This window comes from Miniopterus schreibersii, assembly GCF_964146895.1.
Source record: "Miniopterus schreibersii genome assembly, chromosome: 13".
In the NCBI taxonomy this organism is placed as follows: Eukaryota; Metazoa; Chordata; class Mammalia; order Chiroptera; family Miniopteridae; genus Miniopterus; species Miniopterus schreibersii.
The window spans coordinates 60,592,079-60,617,380 of NC_138113.1; the positions used below are offsets into that span (position 1 = coordinate 60,592,079).

General features: G+C 48.3%; 1 protein-coding gene across 1 annotated transcript in view; it reads right to left on the reverse strand.

Moving 5' to 3' along the window:
• Window positions 1-58: 58 nt before the first annotated feature.
• Window positions 59-25,302, reverse strand: part of TBC1D8 (TBC1 domain family member 8) — a 108,897-nt gene continuing 83,653 nt past the window's right edge. The window contains exons 10-20 of the mRNA XM_081155825.1: window positions 24,708-24,922; window positions 22,756-22,873; window positions 19,934-20,219; window positions 19,213-19,342; window positions 18,984-19,082; window positions 17,941-18,009; window positions 10,897-11,137; window positions 10,328-10,393; window positions 2,872-2,961; window positions 2,425-2,522; window positions 59-1,187 (exon numbers count right to left, since the gene is read on the reverse strand). Of these exons, the coding sequence (XP_081011951.1) occupies window positions 675-1,187; window positions 2,425-2,522; window positions 2,872-2,961; window positions 10,328-10,393; window positions 10,897-11,137; window positions 17,941-18,009; window positions 18,984-19,082; window positions 19,213-19,342; window positions 19,934-20,219; window positions 22,756-22,873; window positions 24,708-24,922 (1,925 nt within the window). The 3' untranslated portion in view covers window positions 59-674. The remainder of the gene's footprint in view (window positions 1,188-2,424; window positions 2,523-2,871; window positions 2,962-10,327; window positions 10,394-10,896; window positions 11,138-17,940; window positions 18,010-18,983; window positions 19,083-19,212; window positions 19,343-19,933; window positions 20,220-22,755; window positions 22,874-24,707; window positions 24,923-25,302) is intronic.

The window sequence follows — 25,302 nt, forward strand, 5'->3', positions numbered from 1 at the left end:
GGGAACTCAGACTCACTGGCCCAACCCAGGTCTCAAATAAGTATAAACAAACACCAAAGTCAATACAAAAGTTTCTTATTAAAAAAGTTGGAGGCCAACATTGAAAGCATGTTTGTACACATCTTTGTAAGGACGAGTGAATACAGCCAAATATATTAAAATGGTTTCAATTACCAGCATTGAAACAAAATTTGTGCAAAGAAAAAGCCAAATGCAATTCCGTACAGTGGCTCTTAGTTCTTGAAAGTGAACCTGACTCTGGACCTCCTGGGACCCAAGCGAAGATGACGAGCTTGGGTGCTCCCGTCTGGGTCAGCGTGATGCACGGCTCGCGTTCTGAGAGAAGTCAGCAGGTGTGCCCGTTCCAGTGAATCTGGTAAAAGTGGAACTGGTAGCTCTCATAAAGAAATGGCCCTGGCCGCTGTGGCTTGGTTGGTGGGAGCATCATCCTATGCACCGGAAAGTTGCGGGTTCAATCCTGGGTCAAGGTGCATATGGGAGGCAACCAACATCAGTGTTTCCCTGCCTCCCTCTGAAAAAAATTAAAAACCAGTTTAAAAGAATAAATAGAAATGTTGAGGGTTGCATCTGTTCTGCTGGCCACAGCTGGGGCTGTCAGGTTGCTTACCTAGACTGTGGAATATACTCAAAATGCATTAGACTGAAATCTGGATTTATGGGCTGACGACCCACGAAATGGGGGTTCTTGCCTTGTTATGGCCGGCTCGGCTCAGCAAACCACTATCTTGCTTGAGTTCAGACTGTGATTGGCTGCTCATTTCAAAAGTTTTGAGACTGTACTGGTTGATCTTGGCATTTTCAAGTTTGGATTTAATGTCCAGTGGCTTTTCAAAAAAGTTTACTAATGACTGTTCAGTCAGCAGTGAAGCTAAAATGTGTTCAAGGGAGACTGTCCAGTCCCCTTCTGCCTCTTCAGGAAATGCCTGGGGAGCCGTCCCAGAGTCAGTGTCCACAAAAACAGAGTCCTGTGCGGGAGAAGGAGCCGAGGCCCGCAGCTCCTCCGCACTGTCCTGGGAGCAGCTCCCAGAGCTGCTGCTTCGCTGCCCCACTTCCCCGATCTGTAGCAGCAGAGTGGTTACCGTGGCAATGGCTTGATACAAGTCGTTTTCTTCCGGATCTTCGTGGAACATACTGTACAAAGTTTTACAGAACTGGATAAATTCTCTCTAGAACACAAAAGAGTACATAGCATAACCAGGATGGAAATATAATGCATTAAACTTTATACTTAGTACTCAGAGAAAACAGTACTTCCTGAAGCAAAATATGAGAAAAGGTAGCCTCTGCCCTTTGCCTCCAGGGGTTTTCAGCACACTTAGTGTGCTATTTGTCTATAACAACTGTTAGGATCCTGAGATTTGTGTACAGGGCTGTTTGAGCTAAGGGTTACAAGGAACAGCTTGTCCATCTGCTGGGGCTGCTGTGCAGCAAAGAAAGGGCGTGACGTGAAGGGCAGTGATGGCCGACGACTGATGCTCCTGAAATTAAACGCTCACCTGTCCGAATGGAGACTGATGGGAGACTTGGCCACACGGTTACTCTAGGGATAGGAAAGTGGTGACTGAGAACTATAAATATTTAATGATTGAGGAGAAATAGCCATAATCATTTTGAAGTAAATGAAAGGCCGGTATTGACGCTGCCCATCTTTGTTTATAGTAAGGAGGTGATGTTAAATTGTATCTGCATGGCGACACCAACAACTCTGGACGATGAGATTTAACTGGTTTTTTTAAATTGTGTAACTGACATACAACATTCCGGTTTAAGTGACTATATCCAAGTAGTAGAGGGAAAACTGGAAAGGAACTCCCAACAGAGAACAACACTTGTGAAATATGCCAGGAAATATGAATCCCAAAAGATGATCTGGGGTCAAAATAAAACTGAGAAACACTGCACGCTAGATTCCCCTTGGGAAGCTCATGGTACATGCTAGCACCAAAAAGGCCAGCCCTAGAACAAAGGACTTTCCAACCTGAAGCCTGCATCTCCCAAACACGAAGGAGTCCTTTTCAGATAAGTGAACTTACTGCTATCATGTGCTTGAATGTGGCACAGACCCCTTGTGGGGGTCACACGAAGGTTTTAGACTTAACAGGAACTGCCTATTATAAGCACGACTAAAGCAGCTGAAGGGCACTAGTCTTTAAGGGGAGAAAGGGACTGACAAAGCCCTTCAAAGACAAGCAGCAGCCTTCTGTTTCGAAGAGCTCTGAATACCTTACTGGATCACATTTTAAATATTTCCCATTTAATCACCACAATGTTTCACTCTCAGAAGTTACAAGGTCCTTTGATTATGGCTTTGGAGGTAAAGAGGCCCCAGATTAGTTATCAAGCTTAGTTCTGAGCAAAATGTTTGCAAAATAGTTCATTATTTACACAGAATAACATCCATACCTGGCTCATTTGTGGCAATTCTGTCTCAATTTTATCTTTTTCTTTGGCTAAATCCTTAATCATCTGCTTTAGTTGTTTCTGATAATCAGTTGTATCACCTGAGACGACAGGAAACACAATATATACTTTAAATAAATTCAATAAAAGCAAAATATATAGAAGGGGGTAGTGAGGGGACAAGGGATTAAACCAAGATCTATAAACAGGGTCACTGACGACACGGGAGGGACGGTTTGTTTTACAACTGACCACAAATGGAGTGTGGCCGCTGGGTGACTTGCTACAAGAGGACCCTGAAACATTAAGCAAGAGGAATAAACAAGGTAAGGTTGGGGCAGTCACCCAGGTTTCTGGCCTTTGGAAGCAGTGGGCTGTGTGAACTCTCAGGAGGGAGGGTGTAGGTACTGTGGTGGGCCTGACAAGGTAACAACGAAAAGAGGTACGTGCCATTCGGTTTCCCAAAAACCAGGGGTCTTGAGGTCGACAACAGAGGATTCTTTAATGGTGACTGGCTGTCTCGGTCATTTTCAGTGAGTGCTTAAAAAGAGATTGAACAAGTTATTTTAACCAAAATGAAAGCTTTCGGGTAAGGAAACTAACAGCTAAGTAAGCCTGTGGGCTGCATGCAGCCTTTGCAGGGTCTGTGAACCCAGGTGCACCCCCAGCACCGGATGCAGAATAAAGAAATGTTGCACACACCAAGGTAGTCTCCTGGATGCGTGGAGGGCTGCTGTAACCAATGACACCAGTTCACAGGGCTGGCAGATACGGCCCAGAGGATGGTGTGAAGTCCTCTGGTTAAACAGATGTGAGTTTGTATGTACGTATGTACTACACAAATTTTACAAATAAAGACCAAGTCTTTGAATGGGACAGTAAGTCATTGTTTTAAACTTTTCACGTTATGTTTTTTCTATAATGAGCACGTACTGCTATATTACATAATTTCTAACAAAAGTTGAAAAAGCTTTACTGAATTAAAAGCATTTTATTACAAGTTTTGAAATGCACAAAAGTACAATTAAATCCGAAACCTAATACACTGCTGGTGGAAATAGAAAATGTTACTGCCAGCCCAGCCGGGCGTGGCTCAGCGGTTGAGCATCGACCTAGGATCCAGGCGATCAGGGTTCGATTCCCGTTCAGGGCACAGGCCCGGGTTGCGGGCTGCAGCCCATCAATGACTCTCATCATTGATGTTTCTCTCTCTCCCCTCTCCCTTCCTCTCTGAAATCAATAAAGATATATAAAAAAAAGAAAATGTTACTGCCATTTTGGGGAACAGTCTGGCAGTTCCTCAAAAAGTTAAACAGTACTATTCAACCCAGAAGTTCCACCAGTTACACACCAAAGGGAAATGGAAGCGTGTCAGCTCAAAAACGTACACACATTTGTAGCAGCATCATTCACGAGAGTGGAGAAGTGGGAACAAACCCCCGGCCCATCAGCTGGTAAACAGATGCAGACATGAAGGCAGCCCACCAGCCCGAGCGCCGCTTCAGCCATAGGATGCAGCACTGAGCCCTGCCAGCAACGAGCCTTGAAAACAGCCAGGCAGGACACATCCTGCATGAGCTCTTCATAGGCAATACCTGGGCGAGGCAAGTCTGCAGGCAGCAGGCGAAGCGGGCAGGCAGGGGCAATGCTAAAGAAAGCTTTTTGGGGTGAAGTTTCCTAAAACATGACGGTTACATAACTGAATAGACGCAAAGTTATTGGATTGTACACTTTAAATGAGTTAACTTTACAGTATGTTAGTTATAGTCAATAAAACTTACAAAAACACTTCTAAGGGGATTACGGACCAAGGATCCACATTAAAAGCTTGACGCTTACTAGCAAGCCATTCATCGAGGAAGTCAAAGGCAAAGTCCAGCTGTGACTGAACAAACGCAAGATGCCCCAAAGCCTTGATAAGCCTACGCTCTTTCCTGGGAACATAGGTCTCTGGGTTTTTTCCCAATTTTTTTCTTTTTTCTATACTGGAGACATAGAGTCATTCTTCCTCCCAACTTTGCCCCAAACAAATTCTACACAGTGGCACACGTGAGAAGCCACTCAGAAACTGAACGGGAGGGAAACGACAAATCCCAGGTGGTCCTTGGGGCAGTCACGATGGGAATGGACTTCCTAGGTAACAGCCACTGAGATGTCACTGGGCACCTATCCTCAAGAGCTTGGTATCTCAAACGGAAGCAGCATGGTCACAAGTCACGGACAAAATGCTTCCACGAAGAACCAATAAGCACACCCAGAGTGGAACAATGCGAGCAGCAGGCATGTGTCCAGGAAGGAGGCAGATAAAGGATCCACAGTGACACGGAACCAGGAGGCTGGTCAGCCACAGAGCAGCGCTTCCCAGTGTTCTTCCAGTCCCGGCACACACAACACAGGACCTGGACTGGAGAAGGCCTGGAGCTCACTACAAAAACTCGATTTATGATCAGAAATACAGGACACAGCACATTAGGGAAAATAAACACTGTCTTATATACAGTCTTTAAATGTACTTTCGGTCTTTTTAAATGAGCTATTTGAGCTCACTTTTATAAATGTAACCTTAGTTTTATATTCCAATATATATGTAACTCATAATTCAAGACTGAGTTAAGAAACATTTCTATTAAAGTTTTCACTGTGTCTCACTTCAAGGCCTGCACAAGTTAAAATCTGATGAGTGATTTACACTTGGTTATCTGAAACTCCCTTACCTCTTACATATACTGCTTTCAGCACAATTTGGCCTTCAGATGCAGTTGAGAGATTAGTCATCAAAATAATACCATTCTCCATATTTTCTTCTTGCAAAAGCAATACAGTGCCCTCCTCCTACCCCTCCACAGTGGTTGGAAAAAGCAGTCAACCTACAGGATTTCCATTTGGATTATGGATTCAATGTGTCCGAGTCACCAATATGGAAATCAACCAAAGTATCCAACCCGTGACTCAGGTATCTACTATAAAAAATATCTTGAGCCCGGCCAGTGTGGCTCAGTGGCTGAGTGTCGACCCATGAACCAGGAGGTCACAGTTCGATTCCCGGTCAGGGCACATGCCTGGGTTGTGGGCTTGATTCCCAGTAGGAGATGCAGGAGGCAGCCCATCGATGTTTCTCTCTCTCTCCCTCTCCTTTCCTCTCTGAAATCAATAAAAACATATATATGTTTTTTGGGGGGGGTTTCCACTTGAAGTATATTAAGTACTGGATGCTGGGACCATAAATCATTTCTTCGTGGCTTCCTGACAATGTAATAACAACAGGGATCTTCAGCACCTCACTTCTCTCTTTTAAAAAGGTCAATGAAATCTTCAATTTCACATCAGGTTTTTGAGGTTTGTACTCTACACTTCTCATATTTTTAAAAATCTTCTAGTGGCATTTTCAACTCTGAATCCAAATCCAAAGAAGAGATCTCTCATCTCGCCCAGGTTGTCCATCACCACATCAGTGAGCCTAGTACCCCTTCTGTTGGTGTCAATTCTGCCCAAGTTGTTAGGCCAGAATGTCAACTGTCATTTTGTGTGTCCTGGGAGAAGTTGACAAAGTTTCCTCAGTCTATCACCTGTTTTCAAAATCGGTCTCCTCCAACTGCCTCTTCACACTGTTTCCAGTCCCTGAAGGAAGTTCTTGACCCTGGGCGGGGTGATCCTTTAGCTCATGCCTGGCTGGTAGCCTCTTCAGGCATGCACCTGGGTCATGCCCATTAATACTCTGGTCCTTAGAGCAGTGTAGCAATCTGCCAGTTTTCTTAGCTTCCAGTAGATATTCTGACACAGCGGCACACTCCCAAAAGCCGGAATGTTTATTTTCAATATTGTTTCTCAGCATAACCACAAGAAAAGGCTGACCAAAAAGAGCCAATGTGGTGGGTATAATATGAGCGCCAAGCTTTCCTCTCAGGCAGTCAGTCGCCAGTGCTCTGTACTCTGGTCCCGCTGATGGCCATTTCAAACACTACCCCACTCCGCAGCACTGCTGAGGCTTTCGTCCCGTGAACACTCCGTGGATCTGACTGTCTCAGCACCTGCCGTCCCGTCTGCAGGTGCTCCTGGCAAAGCAATGTCAGCAAAGATGTGGTATGTTTCTAGTTGTACTGTGTAGGTTTAGAAAGTGGGTCCATTCTAAGTAAATGGATTTTTAATATTAGTTTTCCTACTCATAATACTGAAATGGCTACGTACAATTCCTGATTAGCACTTTTAAATAATGACCTCTTCCAAACAGACAGTCCCTGTCGCAGGAAGGTAAAGGTGAGGGGCATCTTTACTTGATGAAAACTCCTTCCTTGTCACTACCAAGAACTGGATGGTTCAAATGCTGTTTTACTTTACTTCAAGGGTGTGGTTGTTCCGCAGGTCAAACAGCTTCTCCCTCACTGGCCAATGTAATGTTGAAAAAGTTCTGGCTAATATAACTAGATTTTAATCCAATCAACATTATTTTCCATATTGAGGATTTCAAAACAAAGCTTTTCCTCAAACACAGATTACTGCTCTTTTAGCCTATAATTACATTTCAGGATTCAAATAACACTAACTTCACTAAAGGAGCATTCATAACCTCACTCTTCTCTGAGTTTTTGCTTGGACTCCATACTCATCAGAATAGGTTAATACATTTTCAGGAACTCTTTCAGTTTTCAATTACATCCATTCAGGTTTTCAACACTTTAAGTCTTTTTAAAATAACTATCTTTAACCAAATTGCCAATTAGAATTATTCATACAGTTTTTCCTCTTAACTTCAGCAAACTCCTTTGGACAGCAAATGTACTTTGGTTTGTATAAAACATCAGGAAGAAACCTCTACTTCTTCATGCGAAGCTGAACACAAAGAGCTGCCTGAATTTTACTAGATTCGACACTTTAAGATCCATTTAATGAGGCTCCAGGCCAGCAGGGGAACCTGGAGAGCTGCTCTGCCAGCGCTCGCCCCCGACTCCCGCAGCCCCCGGGAGGGCCTGCCGCGGCTGCTCCGGTGCGCGGGGGGCGGCTCCCCTCACTGCTGCCAACATCTCCTCCTCGGCCGCTTGTTTTGATGCTTCTCTATAATGAAGCTGATGCTCTTCCAGGAATCTGTCTCTGGAAGTCCAGTTAGTGTAATTAACTGAGCAAAATGACCAATATCTTCAGATTTATCATCTGCTATGAAACTGCTGATTTCATAACCTTCTGGAATACCTGACACGGTTTCAAATCACCTGGAATACTTCGTTTCTGTTTCCTTTGCTGAGCAGTGTTGAGACATCAAGGAGCCAATGAAGTGAACTCTTCTGGAACTGAGCGCCTCCTGCTTCCTGAGTGGCATCAGACACCTTTGTAAGAAAGCTCACAAAGCCCGTGGCCTCCCCTGGGGCCCTCGCTGAGCTTCAGGCTCGCAGCACATCCAGGTGCTGAGGAGCCTCACCTGGTACCCACCTTCCACCAGGCACACAAATTCAAACTTGTAATCCTCAGGATACTTTCTAATTAGTGAGTTAAACTTTTTTTCCAACTAGTGAGTTTGTCCTACCATTAATCAAAAAGTTATTTGTTATTGGTGGGAAGTACATTATTTGTTAAAATTAAATCTATTTAAATGAAAATGCTTAAATGTTTGTGGATCATCATAGCCTTGGCAAGCTGATGTGTTTAAATGTAGGTCTTAGGATCTGCATTCTATTTTTTTTTTAAATATGCTTTTATTGATTTCAGAGAGAGGAAGGGAGAGGGAGAGAGAGATAGAAACATCAACGATGAGAGAGAGTTATTGATCAGCTGCCTCCTGCACACCCCCTATCGGGGATCAAGCCCACAACCTGACCATGTGCCCTGACCAGGAATCGAACTGTGGCCTCCTGGTTCATGGGTTGATGCTCAACTACTGAGCCACACCGGCCGGGCAGGATCTGCATTCTTAAGACTTTAAAAACTGCATAAAAATTCAAATGTTAAATATAGGTAAACCAAATAATATATCAAATCTTAACTTCCATTTAATTTTAAATTCAGAGTCACACCATATAAATATTACAATCATATATGTTCAGAACATTTTTGAAAAATTGATTTTCTGAAGCCATTAAAGGTCTACAAATGCCTTTAATGGGTTAATATAATTAAAATATGTCTTTCTGTTTGGCCAGCGTGGCTCAGCAGTTGAGCATTGACCTATAATCCAGGAGATCATCATTCGATTTCCGGTCAGGGCACATGCCTGGGTTGCGGCTCGATCCCCAGTCGGGGGTGAGGCAGCCGATCAATGGCTCTCTCACCATTGATGTTTCTCTCTCTCTCCCCCTCTCCCTTCGTCTCTCCGAAATCAATAAAGACTTACTTTAAAAAATAAAATGTCTTTTAGAAATAAACTTGTAATTTGGAAACAATAATTCAATATGAAGTTGTATTAAGAATCAAATAGCAATCTCAAATGATATCAAGACTGAGAACTATCTATATGATCTTTGTTACTTTTCTATAAATCAAAAATTATCCCAAAATAAAGTTATTTTAAATTCAAGATAAAAATAATCGAATAGCCCGGCCGGGCGTGGCTCAGCAGTTGAGCGTCAACCTAGGATCCAGGCGATCGGGGTTCGATTCCTGGTCAGGGCACATGCCCGGGTTGCGGGCTCGATCAATGCCTTTCTCATAATGATGTTTCTATCTGTCTGTCTCCCTCTCCTTTCCTCTCTCTGAAATCAATAAAGATATATTTTATAATAATAATAATAAAGTCAACCATGTTCTATTTAGCAATAGCAGATATAATGATTATGGAGAGACAACAGTGAGGACAATGGTGCTGACAGGAATAATTACGCTCGTCTCCTGTGTTAGGAGAACACTCGTGGGAAATAAGGGCAAATGACGTCGGCATGAAAGGCAAAGAGCATCACTGACGCTAACCACCTGCGCTGACGGTGAAGTGACGATGAGAGCTGGGAGGCGGACAGCAGCTGCGGCTGCTGCAGAACACCCTGCAGACAGCGTGCACACTGTTCACACCAGCTCAGGAAGTGCACCCAGGGGCCCTCAGCAATATTCACATGCATTTCAATGTCACTACAGGTAAAAGCCACCAGGCTCTCTTGGCCTGGAAACCGAACAGCGCAGTGGCCTCCATGGTGCCCTCAGTGGGAAGTTCTGTCAGAGGCCCCGCATCTAGCACCACAGCCAGGGCACTTTGTCCAGAAACCTTCTGGAACTCCTAGCCCACCTGTCAGTTTCAAGGTCCATGGAATACTTTCAGGTTAACAGCAAGTCTGACCCCACAGACTTCAGAACTGCTTCAGTTGTTCCTGCTTCCTTAAACTTCAAGGAAGCAAGGCTTACATGTTGGAAAAATGAAATGGTTCTTCAAAAACAGTCGTGTGAAACAGCGATCTGTGAAGGCCACCAGGGTCTGGCTTCCCCTACACTCCACAGGCCAGGGGTTCACAGGTGTGGTCCTCAGACCTGGCGAGTCAGAAACCCAGGGGTGGGGCCAGGGGCCTGTGCTAACAAGTCCTGCAGGAGATTCTGTGGTTACTCGAGTCTGGGAACCACTGTTATAGGCCACACAATACGGCACTTAAGATCTGCCATCAGGAACCCAAGCTAGAAACAGCTGTTGTTTTGAGTCTAAATGAAATTTAAAACGAACTTGAGGCCCTGCTCAGTGTGGCACAGTGGTGAGAGTCATCCTGTGCACAGAAGGTCATCGGCTGATTCCCAGTCAGGGCACACGCCTGGGGTTGCAGGTTCATCCCCAGTCGGGCATGTAAGGGAGGCAACCGGTCTACGTTGCTCGCTCTCTCCCCCCCTTCCTCTCTCTCTAAAGTCAATAAAAATATTTAAAGATAAAATTAAATAAAAATAAAAAGAACTTGAGTGTTGTGCACACTCAATCAGAACAGAGCCCAATGTTCCTGCTGCCTCTTACCTGGAGGAATGTGAAGTTTATAGAGCAGTTTAATTTTCTCATTCATTTCTCCATTGTACATAATATCTGGGAAGAGAGAAAGGGGCGATGCAAACAGTTAAAGTACATGTGTCATGACACACACTTGCTATGCGGAGAGAACCTAGTAAGGTCGACACTGCTGACCCAGAACTTCCTCTTCCCCTGCTCCTGGACACACACTGTCTGCAATGAAAATGAGAAAAAAGGTGGGGACTGGGGAGTGTTGAGCTCATGAATTTTGTCTGACCTCACACCTTTGGAAAGATTTTTATTTTATGTGTGAGCATTAGGAACGTGGCTTCTCACAAGCACTCACCACACCCTGGGCGCCAAGAACAAGGTCAATGACCTCATGTGTGGAGAGCCTGTGCCCCTCTCCCCTTAAGGAAGCATAAAAACAGAGGAGCCTGCAGAGTGATTTTTAAAATTACAAACTCCTGTCGGGCTAATCACAGGTACATGTAATCGTTTCTGCCTCACAATCTACTTAGTATTGTGCTCACTGGCTCACATCCCAAATCAACTCACTGCAACAAACACAGTCATACCGAGACAGCTCACGAATGCTTTGAATTCGATAAGATGGTCCATGTTGTCATCCAGAAGCCTGAAAGTCCTTTCCGCGAGGATCTCTGTGTGGGCCCCACAGGTCCATGGCGAGACGAGCTGAAACAGGTGTGCAAACTGCTGGCCGTCTATGCGGTACTGCTCTGCGTAGGGCCTGCTGGGGTCATGGCGAGAGACCACGGGCCTGGGCTGCTCCCAGTAACAGCTCATCATGTGCTCTCTCTTAAAACAAGAGGGAGAGAGGGATCTGTGAGAGGGGATCTGTGAGAGGGGATCTGTGAGGGGGATCTGTGAGGGGGATCTGTGAGGGGGATCTGTGAGAGGGGATCTGTGAGGGGGATCTGTGAGAGGAGATCTGTGAGGGGGATCTGTGAGGGGGGGATCTGTGAGGGGGGATCTGTGAGAGGGGATCTGTGAGGGGGGACCTGTGAGAGGGGGATCTGTGAGAGGGGATCTGTGAGAGGGGGATCTGTGAGAGGGGATCTGTGAGAGGGGATCTGTGAGGGGGGATCTGTGAGAGGGGATCTGTGAGGGGGGATCTGTGAGAGGGGATCTGTGAGAGGGGGATCTGTGAGAGGGGATCTGTGAGGGGGGATCTGTGAGGGGGGGATCTGTGAGAGGGGATCTGTGAGGGGGGGATCTGTGAGGGGGGGATCTGTGAGGGGGGACCTGTGAGGGGGGATCTGTGAGAGGGGATCTGTGAGAGGGGACCTGTGAGGGGGGACCTGTGAGAGGGGATCTGTGAGAGGGGATCTGTGAGAGGGGACCTGTGAGGGGGATCTGTGAGAGGGGATCTGTGAGGGGGGGATCTGTGAGAGGGGACCTGTGAGGGGGGGATCTGTGAGAGGGGATCTGTGAGGGGGGATCTGTGAGGGGGGGATCTGTGAGAGGGGATCTGTGAGGGGGGGATCTGTGAGAGGGGATCTGTGAGGGGGGACCTGTGAGGGGGGGATCTGTGAGAGGGGACCTGTGAGGGGGATCTGTGAGAGGGGATCTGTGAGGGGGGGATCTGTGAGAGGGGACCTGTGAGGGGGGGATCTGTGAGAGGGGATCTGTGAGGGGGGATCTGTGAGGGGGGGACCTGTGAGAGGGGACCTGTGAGGGGGGACCTGTGAGAGGGGATCTGTGAGGGGGGATCTGTGAGAGGGGACCTGTGAGGGGGATCTGTGAGAGGGGATCTGTGAGGGGGGGATCTGTGAGAGGGGACCTGTGAGAAGGGATCTGTGAGAGGGGACCTGTGAGGGGGATCTGTGAGGGGGGACCTGTGAGGGGGACCTGTGAGGGGGATCTGTGAGGGGGGACCTGTGAGGGGGATCTGTGAGGGGGGACCTGTGAGAGGGGATCTGTGAGAGGGGACCTGTGAGGGGGGACCTGTGAGAGGGGATCTGTGAGAGGGGATCTGTGAGGGGGGACCTGTGAGAGGGGATCTGTGAGAGGGGGACCTGTGAGAGGGGACCTGTGAGAGGGGATCTGTGAGAGGGGACCTGTGAGAGGGGATCTGTGAGGGGGGGATCTGTGAGGGGGGGATCTGTGAGAGGGGATCTGTGAGAGGGGACCTGTGAGGGGGGGACCTGTGAGGGGGGGACCTGTGAGGGGGGACCTGTGAGAGGGGACCTGTGAGAGGGGGATCTGTGAGAGGGGGCAGCACACTTAAGAGCCAAGGCTGACATGACCTCCCACGGCTTACTCTACACCTTGTAAAATTGCATATAAGCAACATTATAACACAAACATGAAAAAAATTAAATTACAATCTCAGCACTCTAACCAGACATGTAAAAGTTCCTTGTTACCACAAGAATATGTAATTTGGACATCTTTTTTATTAAGGTTTATTTTTCATTTTAACTAATTTTAAATGTACAGTTCAGCTGCCATAGTTTTAATTGTAGAAATGCAATGTTTAATCTGATATTTTCTCTCAAAGTCCTATTTGAAAAACGGAAAGTACTGGGCAAAGCTATAGGATACAAAAGAAACTAACCACACTGGCCAGTGTCAGGAGGGAAAAGGGCTGGGGACCCAAATGCGAAGCAAGTCTCTTTCCTGCATACTTCTTTATATGTTCTGAATTTTGAACTACATGAATATATTAACAATTCAAAAAATTAAAAGTAAAAAACACAGGTGGTTTGAAAAAGTCTGGGTAATAAGACTGAAAACTGAAGCAATTGAGAAATGGCCATGTCCCTGAGGACGGCTGAGCCTCTTCAGGACACACCCTCCCCCTGCCCCCGAGCTGAGTCCCCTCCTGGGACAGATATCTCAACTCACTAAAACTGGCCCCAAACTGCAGATCACTCACAATTTCAATGCCTCCGGCTATAAGGACGGCACAGAACAAGTGCTGATGCTGTGACATGCCAGCGCACATTCCATTTTGGATAGAAACCAAAATGCCATTCATCACTTTACTGTCTACTCACTGCAGCCATGTTCTTTAAATAGCCTTTGCAGAATCGTGAAAAGTACCACAGAGGTCTAATAATCTCCGTTCCTGAACACCCAAGACAGGCTATGGATTTCCACATGCAGCCTGTGATGCTAAAGGCCCACAGAACCCTGCCCAGAGAAATCCGTTCTATAAGCCAAGGACTAATCCAACCAGTTTACACAGCATCCTACAAAAACAAACCAATAAAAAACAGGCAAAGGGTCCGAACAGGTGATAAGCCAATAAACTTCTGGAATGGTACTCAACCTCACCAATGAGTAAACAAACTTAACAGAAAATACTATTTTCTACAAGACTAGAAAGTTTTCAAAGACCTGTCATATTAAATGCGGGTGCGTGTGGACCGTAGGAAATGAGCATCTCAGACAGCCTCGGGGAAACTGGAATTTGGAAAATAAACACCACTTCCAGTCCTGACTGTGTGCTCCGCAGGGACCCGCTCTGCAGGGACAGCGGTGCCGAGCCCTGGGGGGGCACAGGGATGGCCACTCAGGGCGGCAGTTTACAGGGCAGCAAAGCACGGAAACAACATGAATAGGTGAATGTTAAATAAATTACGGTTCAGCTCCACAGTGACACGGTGCAGCCATTAAGGAAGGAATGATGAGATCTCATAGGGAGAGGCCGGCGGCTGTGCCTGTCAGCGTCAACTTCCTGACTTCGATGGTTTGCTAGGTTATAGATCTGAATGTCTGTTCTTGTAGAAAATACATAATACTTGGGGGTAATGAGACACTGGGTTCTCAGATGGTTCAGGAAAAAATCTTTTTGACCTAAAAAAGACACATTTTCTGTGAATTTTAAATAATTAAAATATTTTGTAAATGAAGTTTTTTCCCAGACAGCCTCTTCCCATTCTGATCACTCTATTGGTCGAGTGCTCCTGAACATTACTACATTTTACATATATTTGTGTAAATATTATCTCCTTACTGGGGATCCTTCTACTTCTGGTGTATTTATTTCCTCAATGAAATTATTAAACACCAAAAGAACATTAAAAAAAAAAAAAAAAAAAAAAAAAAGCATGACCGCCCGGCCGGGCGTGGCTCAGCGGTTGAGCGTCGACCTAGGATCCAGGCGATCGAGGTTCGATTCCCGGTCAGGGCACATGCCCGGGTTGTGGGCTCGATCAATGACTCTTGCATCATTGATGTTTCTGTCTCTCTCTCTTCCTCTCTCTGAAATCAATAAAGATATATATAAAAAAAAAAAAAAAAAAAAAAAGCATGGCCAAGCTGTAGATACTGATTTAGAAAAATGTCCATAATAAAATTGCAGACCAGCATGTGTCACATATTCTCACTTTTCCTGGAACAAAAGACTAAGCATGTGTGTGTTGACAGACAGCATGGGGGATCAGGAAGGATGCGCCATATTGGGACAGCGGTGACTTGTACGAGACAGGACTGCAGGTGCTGGTAGGATAAGATCCTTTCATTTTGCTTAAAAGTGTTATTTTTTTGCTCAGCCGGGTGTGGATCAGCGGTTGAGTGTCGGCCTCGGATCCAGGCGATCGGGGTTCGATTCCTGGTCAGGGCACATGCCTACGCTGTGGGATCGATCAATGACTCTCTCATCATTGATGTTTCTGTCTCTCTTTCCTTCTCCTGTCCTCTCTCTGAAATCAATAAAAGATATATTAAAAAAAATAAAAGTGTTATTTTTATGTTTTCAATGGTGAGAGTAGATATAATTCTATTTCCTTTGTTCTGTATTTTTTAATTAAATGTTGACAATAAAAGTCTTAACCAGAACAAGATGACAAGCAAAATAATACTAAAAAGACCGAATGCTCTCCAGGGCCTAATAACCCAGCGAGAGTGAACGAGCGCAGCTGATCAAGAGGAGCGGCCGAGGGACTCCACAGGCCCGGCCCCAGTCGGTGTTTCCAGGAGTCGCCTGTGACGCCGAGTATGTATTATACTGTCCATGTCTTACTTGGAGAGATGACTAATGACACGGTTCTCTATTAGAAAGAACAGGAGATGGGCATCACAAATCTGAATTTATGTCATTTACAAGACTGCTTTACAGCATGGGTGGACCTAGGGGGTATCGGGCCAAGTGAAATAAGGCAGACAGAGGAGACAAATACCGCGTGACCTCACTTACATGTAGAATCTAAAAAACAAAACAAGAATGAACAACAACAAAAAACAACAAACTCACAGAAAGAGTTCACAGCTGTGGTGATGGTGGGGGCGGGGGACTGGGAAGGTGGGCAAAGGCACAAACTCGGGATTCCAGGCGAATGCTGGGACAGCATGTGCAGCGTGACGGCCGTGTTACCCCTGTTGCGTGGCGTGTGTGCAAGTGGCTAAAAGAATATGTATTAAAAGTTCTCATCACAAAGAAAAGAAACATCTTCTTCTTTTTGTATCTGCATGAGAAGGTGGGTGTTAACTAAACTTGCTGTGGCGGTTGTTTCAGAATATCAGTGTCATTCTGCTAGAGGCCTTTCTGTGTCAATTATATCTCAATAGAAATGAAAGGAAGTAAAAGAACTGCATTAAAGGATAGAAAAGACTGCTTCAAATTAACAATAGAAATAGATTTCATCCAGTACCAACCACACTGTCCGTCTTCAACAGGAAACAGTATGTAAAGGTGACCATCAGAGCTGACTATCCTGGTTAACGTATGAAATGGTCACTCTGCACGTCCCAGGCTTAGGGAAGATGCAGTCAAGTTACAGACGGACTCCTGAACCCAGCCTTTCAAGGCCCTCGCCCTTAAGAAAATAAAATTCTGATTCAAAAGACAAGAGGTGCATGTGAAATCCAACTAGAGAGCATCATGCCCCACAGCACTTAATCAAGTACTAAAATAGGAGAAATCCACCTGTGAAAGCCAAGGACCCTCAGGGGGCAGGAGGCAGGGGAGAAGGGGCCGCCCGAGGCTGCTGGGCGGAGCATGATGCTGGCTTGGGCCTGGAAGGAAGCTGGGTGTGTACACAAAGCAGGCGTCGAGGATTCCCGACAGATTTAGACACCACGATTATGACACTATTTTACTGGAATTTCCTTTGGAGATATATTTTCAAAATTATCTTTTACTTATAGCTTTTAAGTTTATATTTGTAGTTAGTGCTACAAAAATGAAAGACTTATAGGGCTAACTACAAATACAAAAATGAATTTCATTAAGTACCAATCACATCATTCATAGGAAAGGTAGAAATAGGAAACAAGAAGTAGTCGGTTCTGCCTTCTTTAAAAGCCCTTTATGTTACAGAGGAATAACATGATTAGTGCTTAATGAAACAAATTTAAAGCAATCTTTCAGATTGCATAACTTCAGATGTGTGACATCGATATTCCCTCAAATTGAGAATAGCTAACCTAAATGAGTGGCCGACTGTCCGTGCTAAACAACACTGGTTTCCGTGCTCTTGTGTTTCTAGTACTCCCTGTTTCCTTCTAGAAAGTCAGAGGGCTCAGGACACCGAGTAACCTTGGACTTTGAATTTTCTCTTCCTGCAAGAGAGGAAACTGTAAGACTTGAAAACAGGTGATGTTTCCTGCTTGTCGTGAATGAGGAATGCCGGGAACCTAAGCGCCAAGGATCCTTTCCGGTGGCCAGAGAGAAGCAACTGGCCCACAGAGGCTCAGCCAGCCACTCAGACTGCGGTTGCTTATCACTATTTCCGCTATTTTGGCAATTTGAGTTCAGAAGTGACAGCAGCTTGTAGTTCCAGCAGGAGGAGCTCTGGAGGCGGACTCCTCACTGCCGGACTTGATTCCTATCACTGCTCTTCCCCCTCCCTGCCAAGCCTCTGGAGGGCATCAATGTGTCAGCCTCTCTTCCCCATTTTTATTTACTGCTCCCAGCAAGAAAACTTCTAGCAAAGCATTTGAAAATGTTCTTTGCAGCCTGGCCAGTGTTCCTCAGTGGTGAGCATCATCCCATGCACCAAGAGGTCACAGTTCAATTCCCGGTCAGGGCACATGCCAGGATTGTGGGCTGCATCCCCAGTGGGGGGCGTGCAGGAGGCAGCTGACCCATGACTCTCTCATCACTGATGTTTCTCTCTCTCTCCCCCGTCTCTTCCTCTCTCTCTAAAATCAGTAACAAAAACATATTTAACAAAGTAAAGAAAGAAAATGTTCTTTGTAGCATGAGTTAAATAGCAAAATCTGAGAATCTACCTAAATATCAAACTATTGGAAATATAGTTCAGCATATTATTACCAGTATGATAGATTATAAAGTTACTTCAGAATGATTAAGACTGTGTGGCCACATGAACTTGCATGCATGCCAGCCACATAAATATAGAAATATGTGTAGATGTGCCATGGGCTAAATTACAAGTAATTGAAAAGTATATGAAGCAAAGGCCTCAGGGGTCACTGTCCCATCTAATTGGACAGGAACTTCCTGTAGAACAGCAGCAGCACTCGTGCCGGGGCTGATCTAGTGCCTGGGCTGGGCTGGCGGGTGGGGCAGCCCCGGGCCCCTGCTGTCCCAAAACAGCTTCTACACGTCACCATCGCCAGGCAGGCTGACCACATTGGCTGGGCCTGGCTCAGGGCTGTCACTCCCTCCCCTCCCCAGACTTCCGTACCTTGAAGAGGTCATAGAGCTCCTCGAGGTCTTCGAGCAGAAATGAGACCTCTGGGGTGACCACGCGGAGCTGGGGAAAGAAGAAACAACAAAGGAGTAAGCTCTGTCTGCACCTGGAGCAGCAGGAGGGGCTCTCCTGCAGCGTGGGGCACCAGGCGCCCTGTGCCAGCGTCCATCCCTGCGGCAAGCAGCGGTGTCTGCTCCCTGCTGACACCAAGATCCTTCTATGGGAGCTTCTCAGTCACACACCAGGCCTCCCGACAAAGGTGTAAGTTCTCAGGGAAGCCCAACACTGGCCAGGGCAGCTGGGTAAGAGCTCCTCCTGAATGAGTTCCAGCCAACACTGAGGCCCCGGGTGCCGGGCATCTCCCACATCCTACCTCCTTCGATCCCTCACCACGGCTACTACCCTACTCTACAGCCAGGGATCCTGAGGCCCCGGGTGCTGGTATCCCCCACATCCTACCTCCTTCGATCCCTCACCACGGCTACTACCCTACTCTACAGCCAGGGATCCTGAGGCCCCGGGTGCTGGTACCCCCCACATCCTACCTCCTTCGATCCCTCACCACGGCTACCACCCTACTCTACAGTTAGGGACCCTGAGGCCCCAGGTGCTGGTATCCCCCACATCCTACTTCCTTCAATCCCTCACCACGGCTACTACCCTACTCTACAGCCAGGGATCCTGAGGCTCAAAGTGGGTAATTTGCTCGCAGTCTGACTAAAACTTCTGCTGTTGCTACACCATGTCACCTCTACTCAGCTTTTAATCCAACGGGGAAAAGCTGCACCCCTTCTTTACTCCTTACCCGAGGAGGAGGAGAAACATCAATGTGGAAGAAACACCAGTTAGTCACCTCTCACACGTGCCCCGACTGGGGTCGAACCCTTAGCCCAGGTATGTGCCCTGACCAGGAGTCAAACCTGCAACCTTTCGGTGCACGGACGGAGTTCCCACCGCTGAGCTGCCCGCCGGGGCAGGAGAGCTGGCACTCGCATCGGAGACCAGCAGACACGCCACAGGCAGCAGGCGCCACTCACCACGTTCTGCTTCGTGGTGTCCTCGTGGCCCTGGAGAACCCTGATCCTGTGCCGACAGCGCATGCGCTCAATCTGCTCCACAGACTGGTCTCCAAATTTCTGCAGGGAAACAAGGGTCACTCACTCTCAGAAGCCCCTTGTACATGGCACGAGCAGCAGCCCGGAAGCCCCCTGCAGGCCACCCCCCAACAAGCTTCCTCGGGGCGGGGGGGACGGGACAGGCCATCACCTCATAGGAGTCCCGGATCAGGTCGGCAATGTCCGTCCCCGGGCAGGGCTCCTGGTCATCAGAGAAAAAGGCGTGGTGGCTGCCAGCTGGGGCTCCAGGGCTGTCCTCATTCTTAATGTGATCTAGAAACCTGAGCAACCAGCAGCAGTAAGGCACAGGCTGACCTCGCCTGGTCACAGGGGCTGAGACGGGTCCCAGTACATTCCCACACTGCTCATCTGTCTCCAGCACGGCAGGAGGGTGAGGCAGCAACTACTCTGCTGGCTTCAGAGAAAAGGGGGGACACCCAGGGCCAGATGTGCCAGTCTTGGGCCACGGTGTGTTTCCAGGTCTCTGCGAGTCCAGCGAGGTACACAAAGTCCTGTGCACGCTGCAGCCTTAAGCTTCCACCATATTCTGAAAGGGAACCTACCCAGCTAACTTGCCCTCAGCTCCGGGTGCCTGCCTGAGGCCCACACTTCCCGGTGCCTGCCCAGCCACCCCATCCAAGGCCACTAGGAGTCCATCTAGACTCAAGACATGTGACTCTCCTCAGAGAAAAGCACCGACGGCTGTTCTCACCTGGCAGAGAGGAGTGAGGGAAGAGGGCAACGGCGCCACCGGACAGGCCGGCTCTGGGTGACAAACGGCAGGGGGGAGGAACCCCTGCACCGGACAGCCCTCCGGACACCCGCAGCGCTGCCCACCCCACCCCCGTGGCCGGAGCTGCAGCGGAGCCCACCTGCTGAGGATCATCAGGGCCTGGCCGTCATCTGCGCAGCGGCACAGGTCGGGGGCGCTGGCCTCCAGCACCGCCAGCCCCAGCTGGAACACGGCCTTGATGCCATCATAGAAGAAGCAGTCGACCACGTGCACTGCGCTCTCCAGGGGCATGATGCTGAGGAAGAGCGTCAGGAACCATGAGAGGGACACGGAGGCCAGGGCGGCGGGGTCGCGCAGGTGCTCCGCCAGCTCGGGGAGGTGCTCCCTGACCAGCTCCTCAAACACCGACTGGTCCACCTGGGCCCCTGCGAAGGAAGGAAGGCCGCGTGGTTGGGAGGGGCCCACACGCTCCGGCCAGCCTGAAGCAAAGCTGCTCCGAGGGCAGGGCAGGGCAGGGAGGCAGAGCCTGAGTGCAGCACTCACTCGGTCCACTGACTTCTGACACTGTGACCAAGGAAATTCAATGGCAAAAGGACAGTGTTTTCAAAAAACCACGTTCAGTCAAGTGGGTGTCTGTGTGGATATGCACGTGCTCCACAGCACACAGAAAAACGTGAATGTGTCACAGACCTAAATATAAAAGCCTATGCCATAATACTTCTAAAAGAAAATACAGGGAAAGGCAAAATTTCTTAGGACACAAAAAGCACTAATCATAGAAAAAAGTATAAACTGGACTTCATCAACATTAAAAACATGTTCTTCAAAAGTTAGCATTGATAAAATGAAAACGCAAACTTCAAACTCAGAAAGAGGAAATGTATCTGACAGGGGCCTCGTATTCCAAACACAGGGAGAACCCCTGAAGCACAGTAATATGGAGCGAGGAACCAAAAAATTTCCAAACAGGCAAAAGATTTGAGCAGACTCTTCAAAGAAGAGACAAGGCGAAGAACAAAGAGCCAGTAAGAACAAAAGTTTATGTTCAACATTATTAATCACAGAAATGCAAATTAAAAGCACCATGATATACTTCTTACCCACTAGAATAGCAAAAATTAAAAAGACAATTCCGAGTGTTAGTACGGATGTGGGGCAACCAAAACTCTCACACGTTCCTGACGCAGAGCACGTGACCACATTACATATGCTTTGAAAAACCAACAGTTTCTTATAAAGTTAAACATACAACTAATCTATGACCCAGCAATTCTGCTCCTGGTAAATACTCAAGAAAACGGACAATATGTGGTATTCACACAAAAACTTACACATGAATGCTCACTGCAACTTTACTTAGAACAAACACTGGAAACAACACAGATCAATGTATGAGTGTGCAGTGAACTACTACTCAGCAAGGGAAAGGAACAAACTACTGGCTCACCAACAACATCATGTGCAAAGGAAGCCAGCCACAAAGGAGAACATTCTCTATTGTTGTATGTATGCCAAGTTCAAGAACAGGCCACATTAATCTGTGGTGACAGAAATCAGTGCCAAGAGTTGCCTGTGGCAGGCAAGGGGCACAAGGGAACCGCTACAGCCGGGGGGGGGGGTCACATCGGCGTGCACATGTCCGGGCGGGTGCACTAGTCACGTTGAGGACGAGCTGTCCCAAGCAACACTCGCCAACTGAGAGGGTAACAGGCCTCCCGTGACCAGGGCTCCGATTCTTTCGTGCTACTCTGTACAACGTTAAACCACCTCCCACAACATCAAGTGAAAACAGACACGAGCCGTTAACGGGTCAGGTGCATGAAGGAAGCCGGGGGCATGGGCGCGGGAATGGGCATGGGCACGGGCACACCAAAAGGCCCCAATAGGCAGGAGGCAGCCACCTCCTTCCAGCCACCTCTCCTTACCCCCAGGGGCATCGCATCCATCAGTCCTCACGCCCTTCTCCCTGCCTTGCCCCTACATCAGTCCTTTGTCAAATTCTGTCTCAGACAGGTTCTTTTCTGTTCCTACTGCTGCCACCAGAATTTGGGGCTCTCTCCATCTCTCATTCTGGATTACTGAAAGGTGCTCTTAAGAGTCTTACCAAAGCAACGTCTGTGTCATTTTCTCCACTAGACAGCTGGACCCGAGACAGTGCAAATTAAAATGCCAACCACACAAAGACAGAGACACCGAGTGCTTCAGGGCTGAGGGCAGAGGCTTGCCCAGAGCCAAGCAGGGACAATGAGTGCTCTCGCTTCCCACCTATGAGGGGGGCAGCTCCCCACGTGTTCCCTCTAGGTCGGGGAGCACGCTTCCACTCACCTCTCTCCTCTCCTGTCTCCCAGAGCTGCCTGGGTAGCAAGAGGAGATGCCCCTCCCTTCCCAGGCCACATCTTCAGGGAAAAATCTCTCTGGTTTTCACTTTTCAACTTGTTTTCTGAGCCTTGAATTTTTCTTTCCTCCTTGTGAGCTCAGCTATCAAAGTAAAATAATTTGTTTTTTATGCAAAATCTGTGCTTGTAGCAAGAGAGTTATCAGGTTACCTTATTCCACCATTTTGCCAAAACTGTGCAGGGAGCCAGCCAGCGTGGCTCAGCAGTTGAGCGTCGACCTAGGATCCAGGAGATTGCATTTCAATTTGGTCAGGGTACATCCCTGGGTTGTGGGCTCAATCTCCAGTCGGGGGCGTGCAAGAGGCAGCCGATCAATGACTCTCATCATTGATGTTTCTCTCTCTCTCCCTCTCCCTTCCTCTCTCTGAAATCAATAAAGTTTAAAAAAAAAAAAAGAAACCTGTGCAGAGAATTACACTGGGTAGCTTTGCAAATCCCAGAGCCGAACAGTGTTTGCAGAAAGACCGCTGAGCAGCACACAGACTTGAGAACCAGGACTGGTGGAAAGGTCTCTGCCCAGGCTCTTGTCTCCCCGGTGCACCGGAGGGGGCAGGAGGCAACTTACCAAGGACCCGGTGGTTGAAGTAGTCAGGCAGCATCCGCTCACACACAGCAACCAGCAACCAGAAGGCCTCCTCCTCCTTGGCGTACAGGAGCAGGACGGAGGTCAGGATGTTCATGGACTGCTCGGGGGTTCAGAGGAGGGGACAGTGACTGACCAAACCACACAGGGCCACAGAGACATTAAAAAACACACAAGTTCAAATGACCTACAAAAGCCAAGATCAGGGTACTCTAACCACTCCAACATCCATGCAGAAGAATGACCACGTGTCACATCAACATGGTCCTCACAGATACACCCGGCAGAGGGATCGGCCACCCGTTCCGTCACTGTCCCCACCTAGTGATGCTGGACTGAGCTGTGGAGCACACCTCAGGCTCAGATCAAGTCTGTGCATTAATCGCCCAGCTGGCGTAGCTCAGCAGTTGAGCATCCACCTAGGATCCAGGACATCCCGGTTCAATTCCCAGTCAGGGCACATGCCCAGGTTGCGGGCTCGATCCCCAGTCGGGGGCGTGCAGGAGGCAGCCGATCAATGACTCTCATCACTGAGGTTTCTATCTCTCTCCTCCCTTCCTCTCTCTGAAATCAATAAAGACATAATAAAAAAACTGTCCATTTTCTAAGTTCATGTTCAGACACACACACACACTACATGTCATTCCCCCACTGATTTTGCTTATTTACAGAAAACAAAGTTTAAAATCTTGTATTTTGGCGATGGCCTGTGTGGCTCAGTGGTTAGAGCACCAGCCTGTGCACCAGAGGGTCGAGGGTTCGATTCCCGGTCAAGGGAACGTACCTGGGCTGCAGGTCCAATCCCCGCCCTTGGTTGGGGAACGTGTGGGGCAGCCAGTTGATGTCTCTCCCCCGCCCCCTCCCCTCCACTCTCTACAATCAGTGGGAAATGCCCTCATTCCTCGGAGGAGAATTAAAGATACATGTATCTTATATTCTAAATGTCAGGCGGTCCTGTAACCCAGCCTTGGGGGTTTGCTGGTATTTGTTCTGACACCAAATCAACCTCCCAAGTCCTCAGAATTGCCTGGAGGACATCTTCCCTCCACCCATGTTTCCCAAGGGAAGATTTCTGCCCCAAACATCTTTTTCCTCCCCAAATAGCACTGTCATTTTAAAACTAATCCCTGTAAGTTCTAGAGCTCTGCCCTGCTGTGGACTCAGTCCGTGAGGCTCTGCTCTTGGGGGCACACAGCACCTGCCCTGCTGTGGACTCAGTCCGTGAGGCTCTGCTCCCGGGGGGCATACGGCACCTGCCCCGCTGTCCACTCAGCCCGTCAGGCTCTGCTCCTGGGGGGCACACGGCACCTGCCCCGCCGTGAACTCAGCCCATGAGGCTCTGTTCTCGGGGGGCACACGGCACCTGCCCTGCTGTGGACTCAGCCCATGAGGCTCTGCTCCAGGGGGGAACACGGCACCTGCCCCGCTGTCCACTCAGCCCGTGAGGCTCTGCTCCCGGGGGGCACATGGCACCTGCCCCGCCGTGGACTTAGCCCGTGAGGCTCTGTTCTCAGGGGGCACACAGCACCTGCCCTGCTATTCACTCAGCCCGTGAGGCTCTGCTCCAGGGGGGCACAAAGCACCTGCCCCGCTGTTCACTCAGCCCGTGAGGCTCTGCCCCCGGGGACACACAGCACCTGCCCCGCCATGGACTTAGCCCGTGAGGCTCTGTTCTCAGGGGGCACACAGCACCTGCCCTGCTGTCCACTCAGCCCATGACACTCTGCCCAGGCCTGGGAAATGTTTCCAACATCAGGTGAGCAGCCTGTCTGTGTGCACAAAGACGACTTCCTTGGCCTCTTTCGACACATTCTTTAAGGCAAGAGCCCAGCACAGAGCCTTCATACAACCGTCCTTGGTACCAGAGGCCCACCCAGACAACAGGCCCTGAGGCCCTGTGGTCAACAGGATCCTGCGCTCTGTGCACACCTCACCTGGCAGTACCCGATTTTGGGGTTCCGGTGGGCATAGGCCGTCAGGACTCTCCTCAAAGCAGCAATCCCCGTCTCACTCTGGAAGGCGGGGTGCTCAGGTAAGGAACGGTGCAGGTCCCGCTCTATCTCCTCTGTCACCAGGCTGGGTTTCCCCATGGACTCCTCCACCAGGCTACCATAGTAGCCGGGATGCGCAGCAAGATCGGTCACGGCATCTGATGATTTGTAAGTAATTTTTAAGGGGTTGGTTACCAGGATAGCGTCAGCATGGAAGGGCTGTCCTGTCAGAGAACCTCAGAAGGGTCTCGTTACTTGAGGGACATGAAATATGTTGAGACCACATACAACCTAAAGGACTTCATTTCTGCCAAAAACAAAAGAGAACATGGCTTTTCTAAAAATAACCTTATATAAAGGGAAAAGTTCAACTAGAAATACTTGTTAACATGCTCTTCATAAGTTGCATTCCCCAGTAAGAGAAAGTGTATACATGTGTGTAACATATACACATATGCACATATCCTTACACATACATATGCCCACAATTTTCATGCGTTAGTTCAACAAGAAATCACTGGGCACCTCTGTGAGAAGC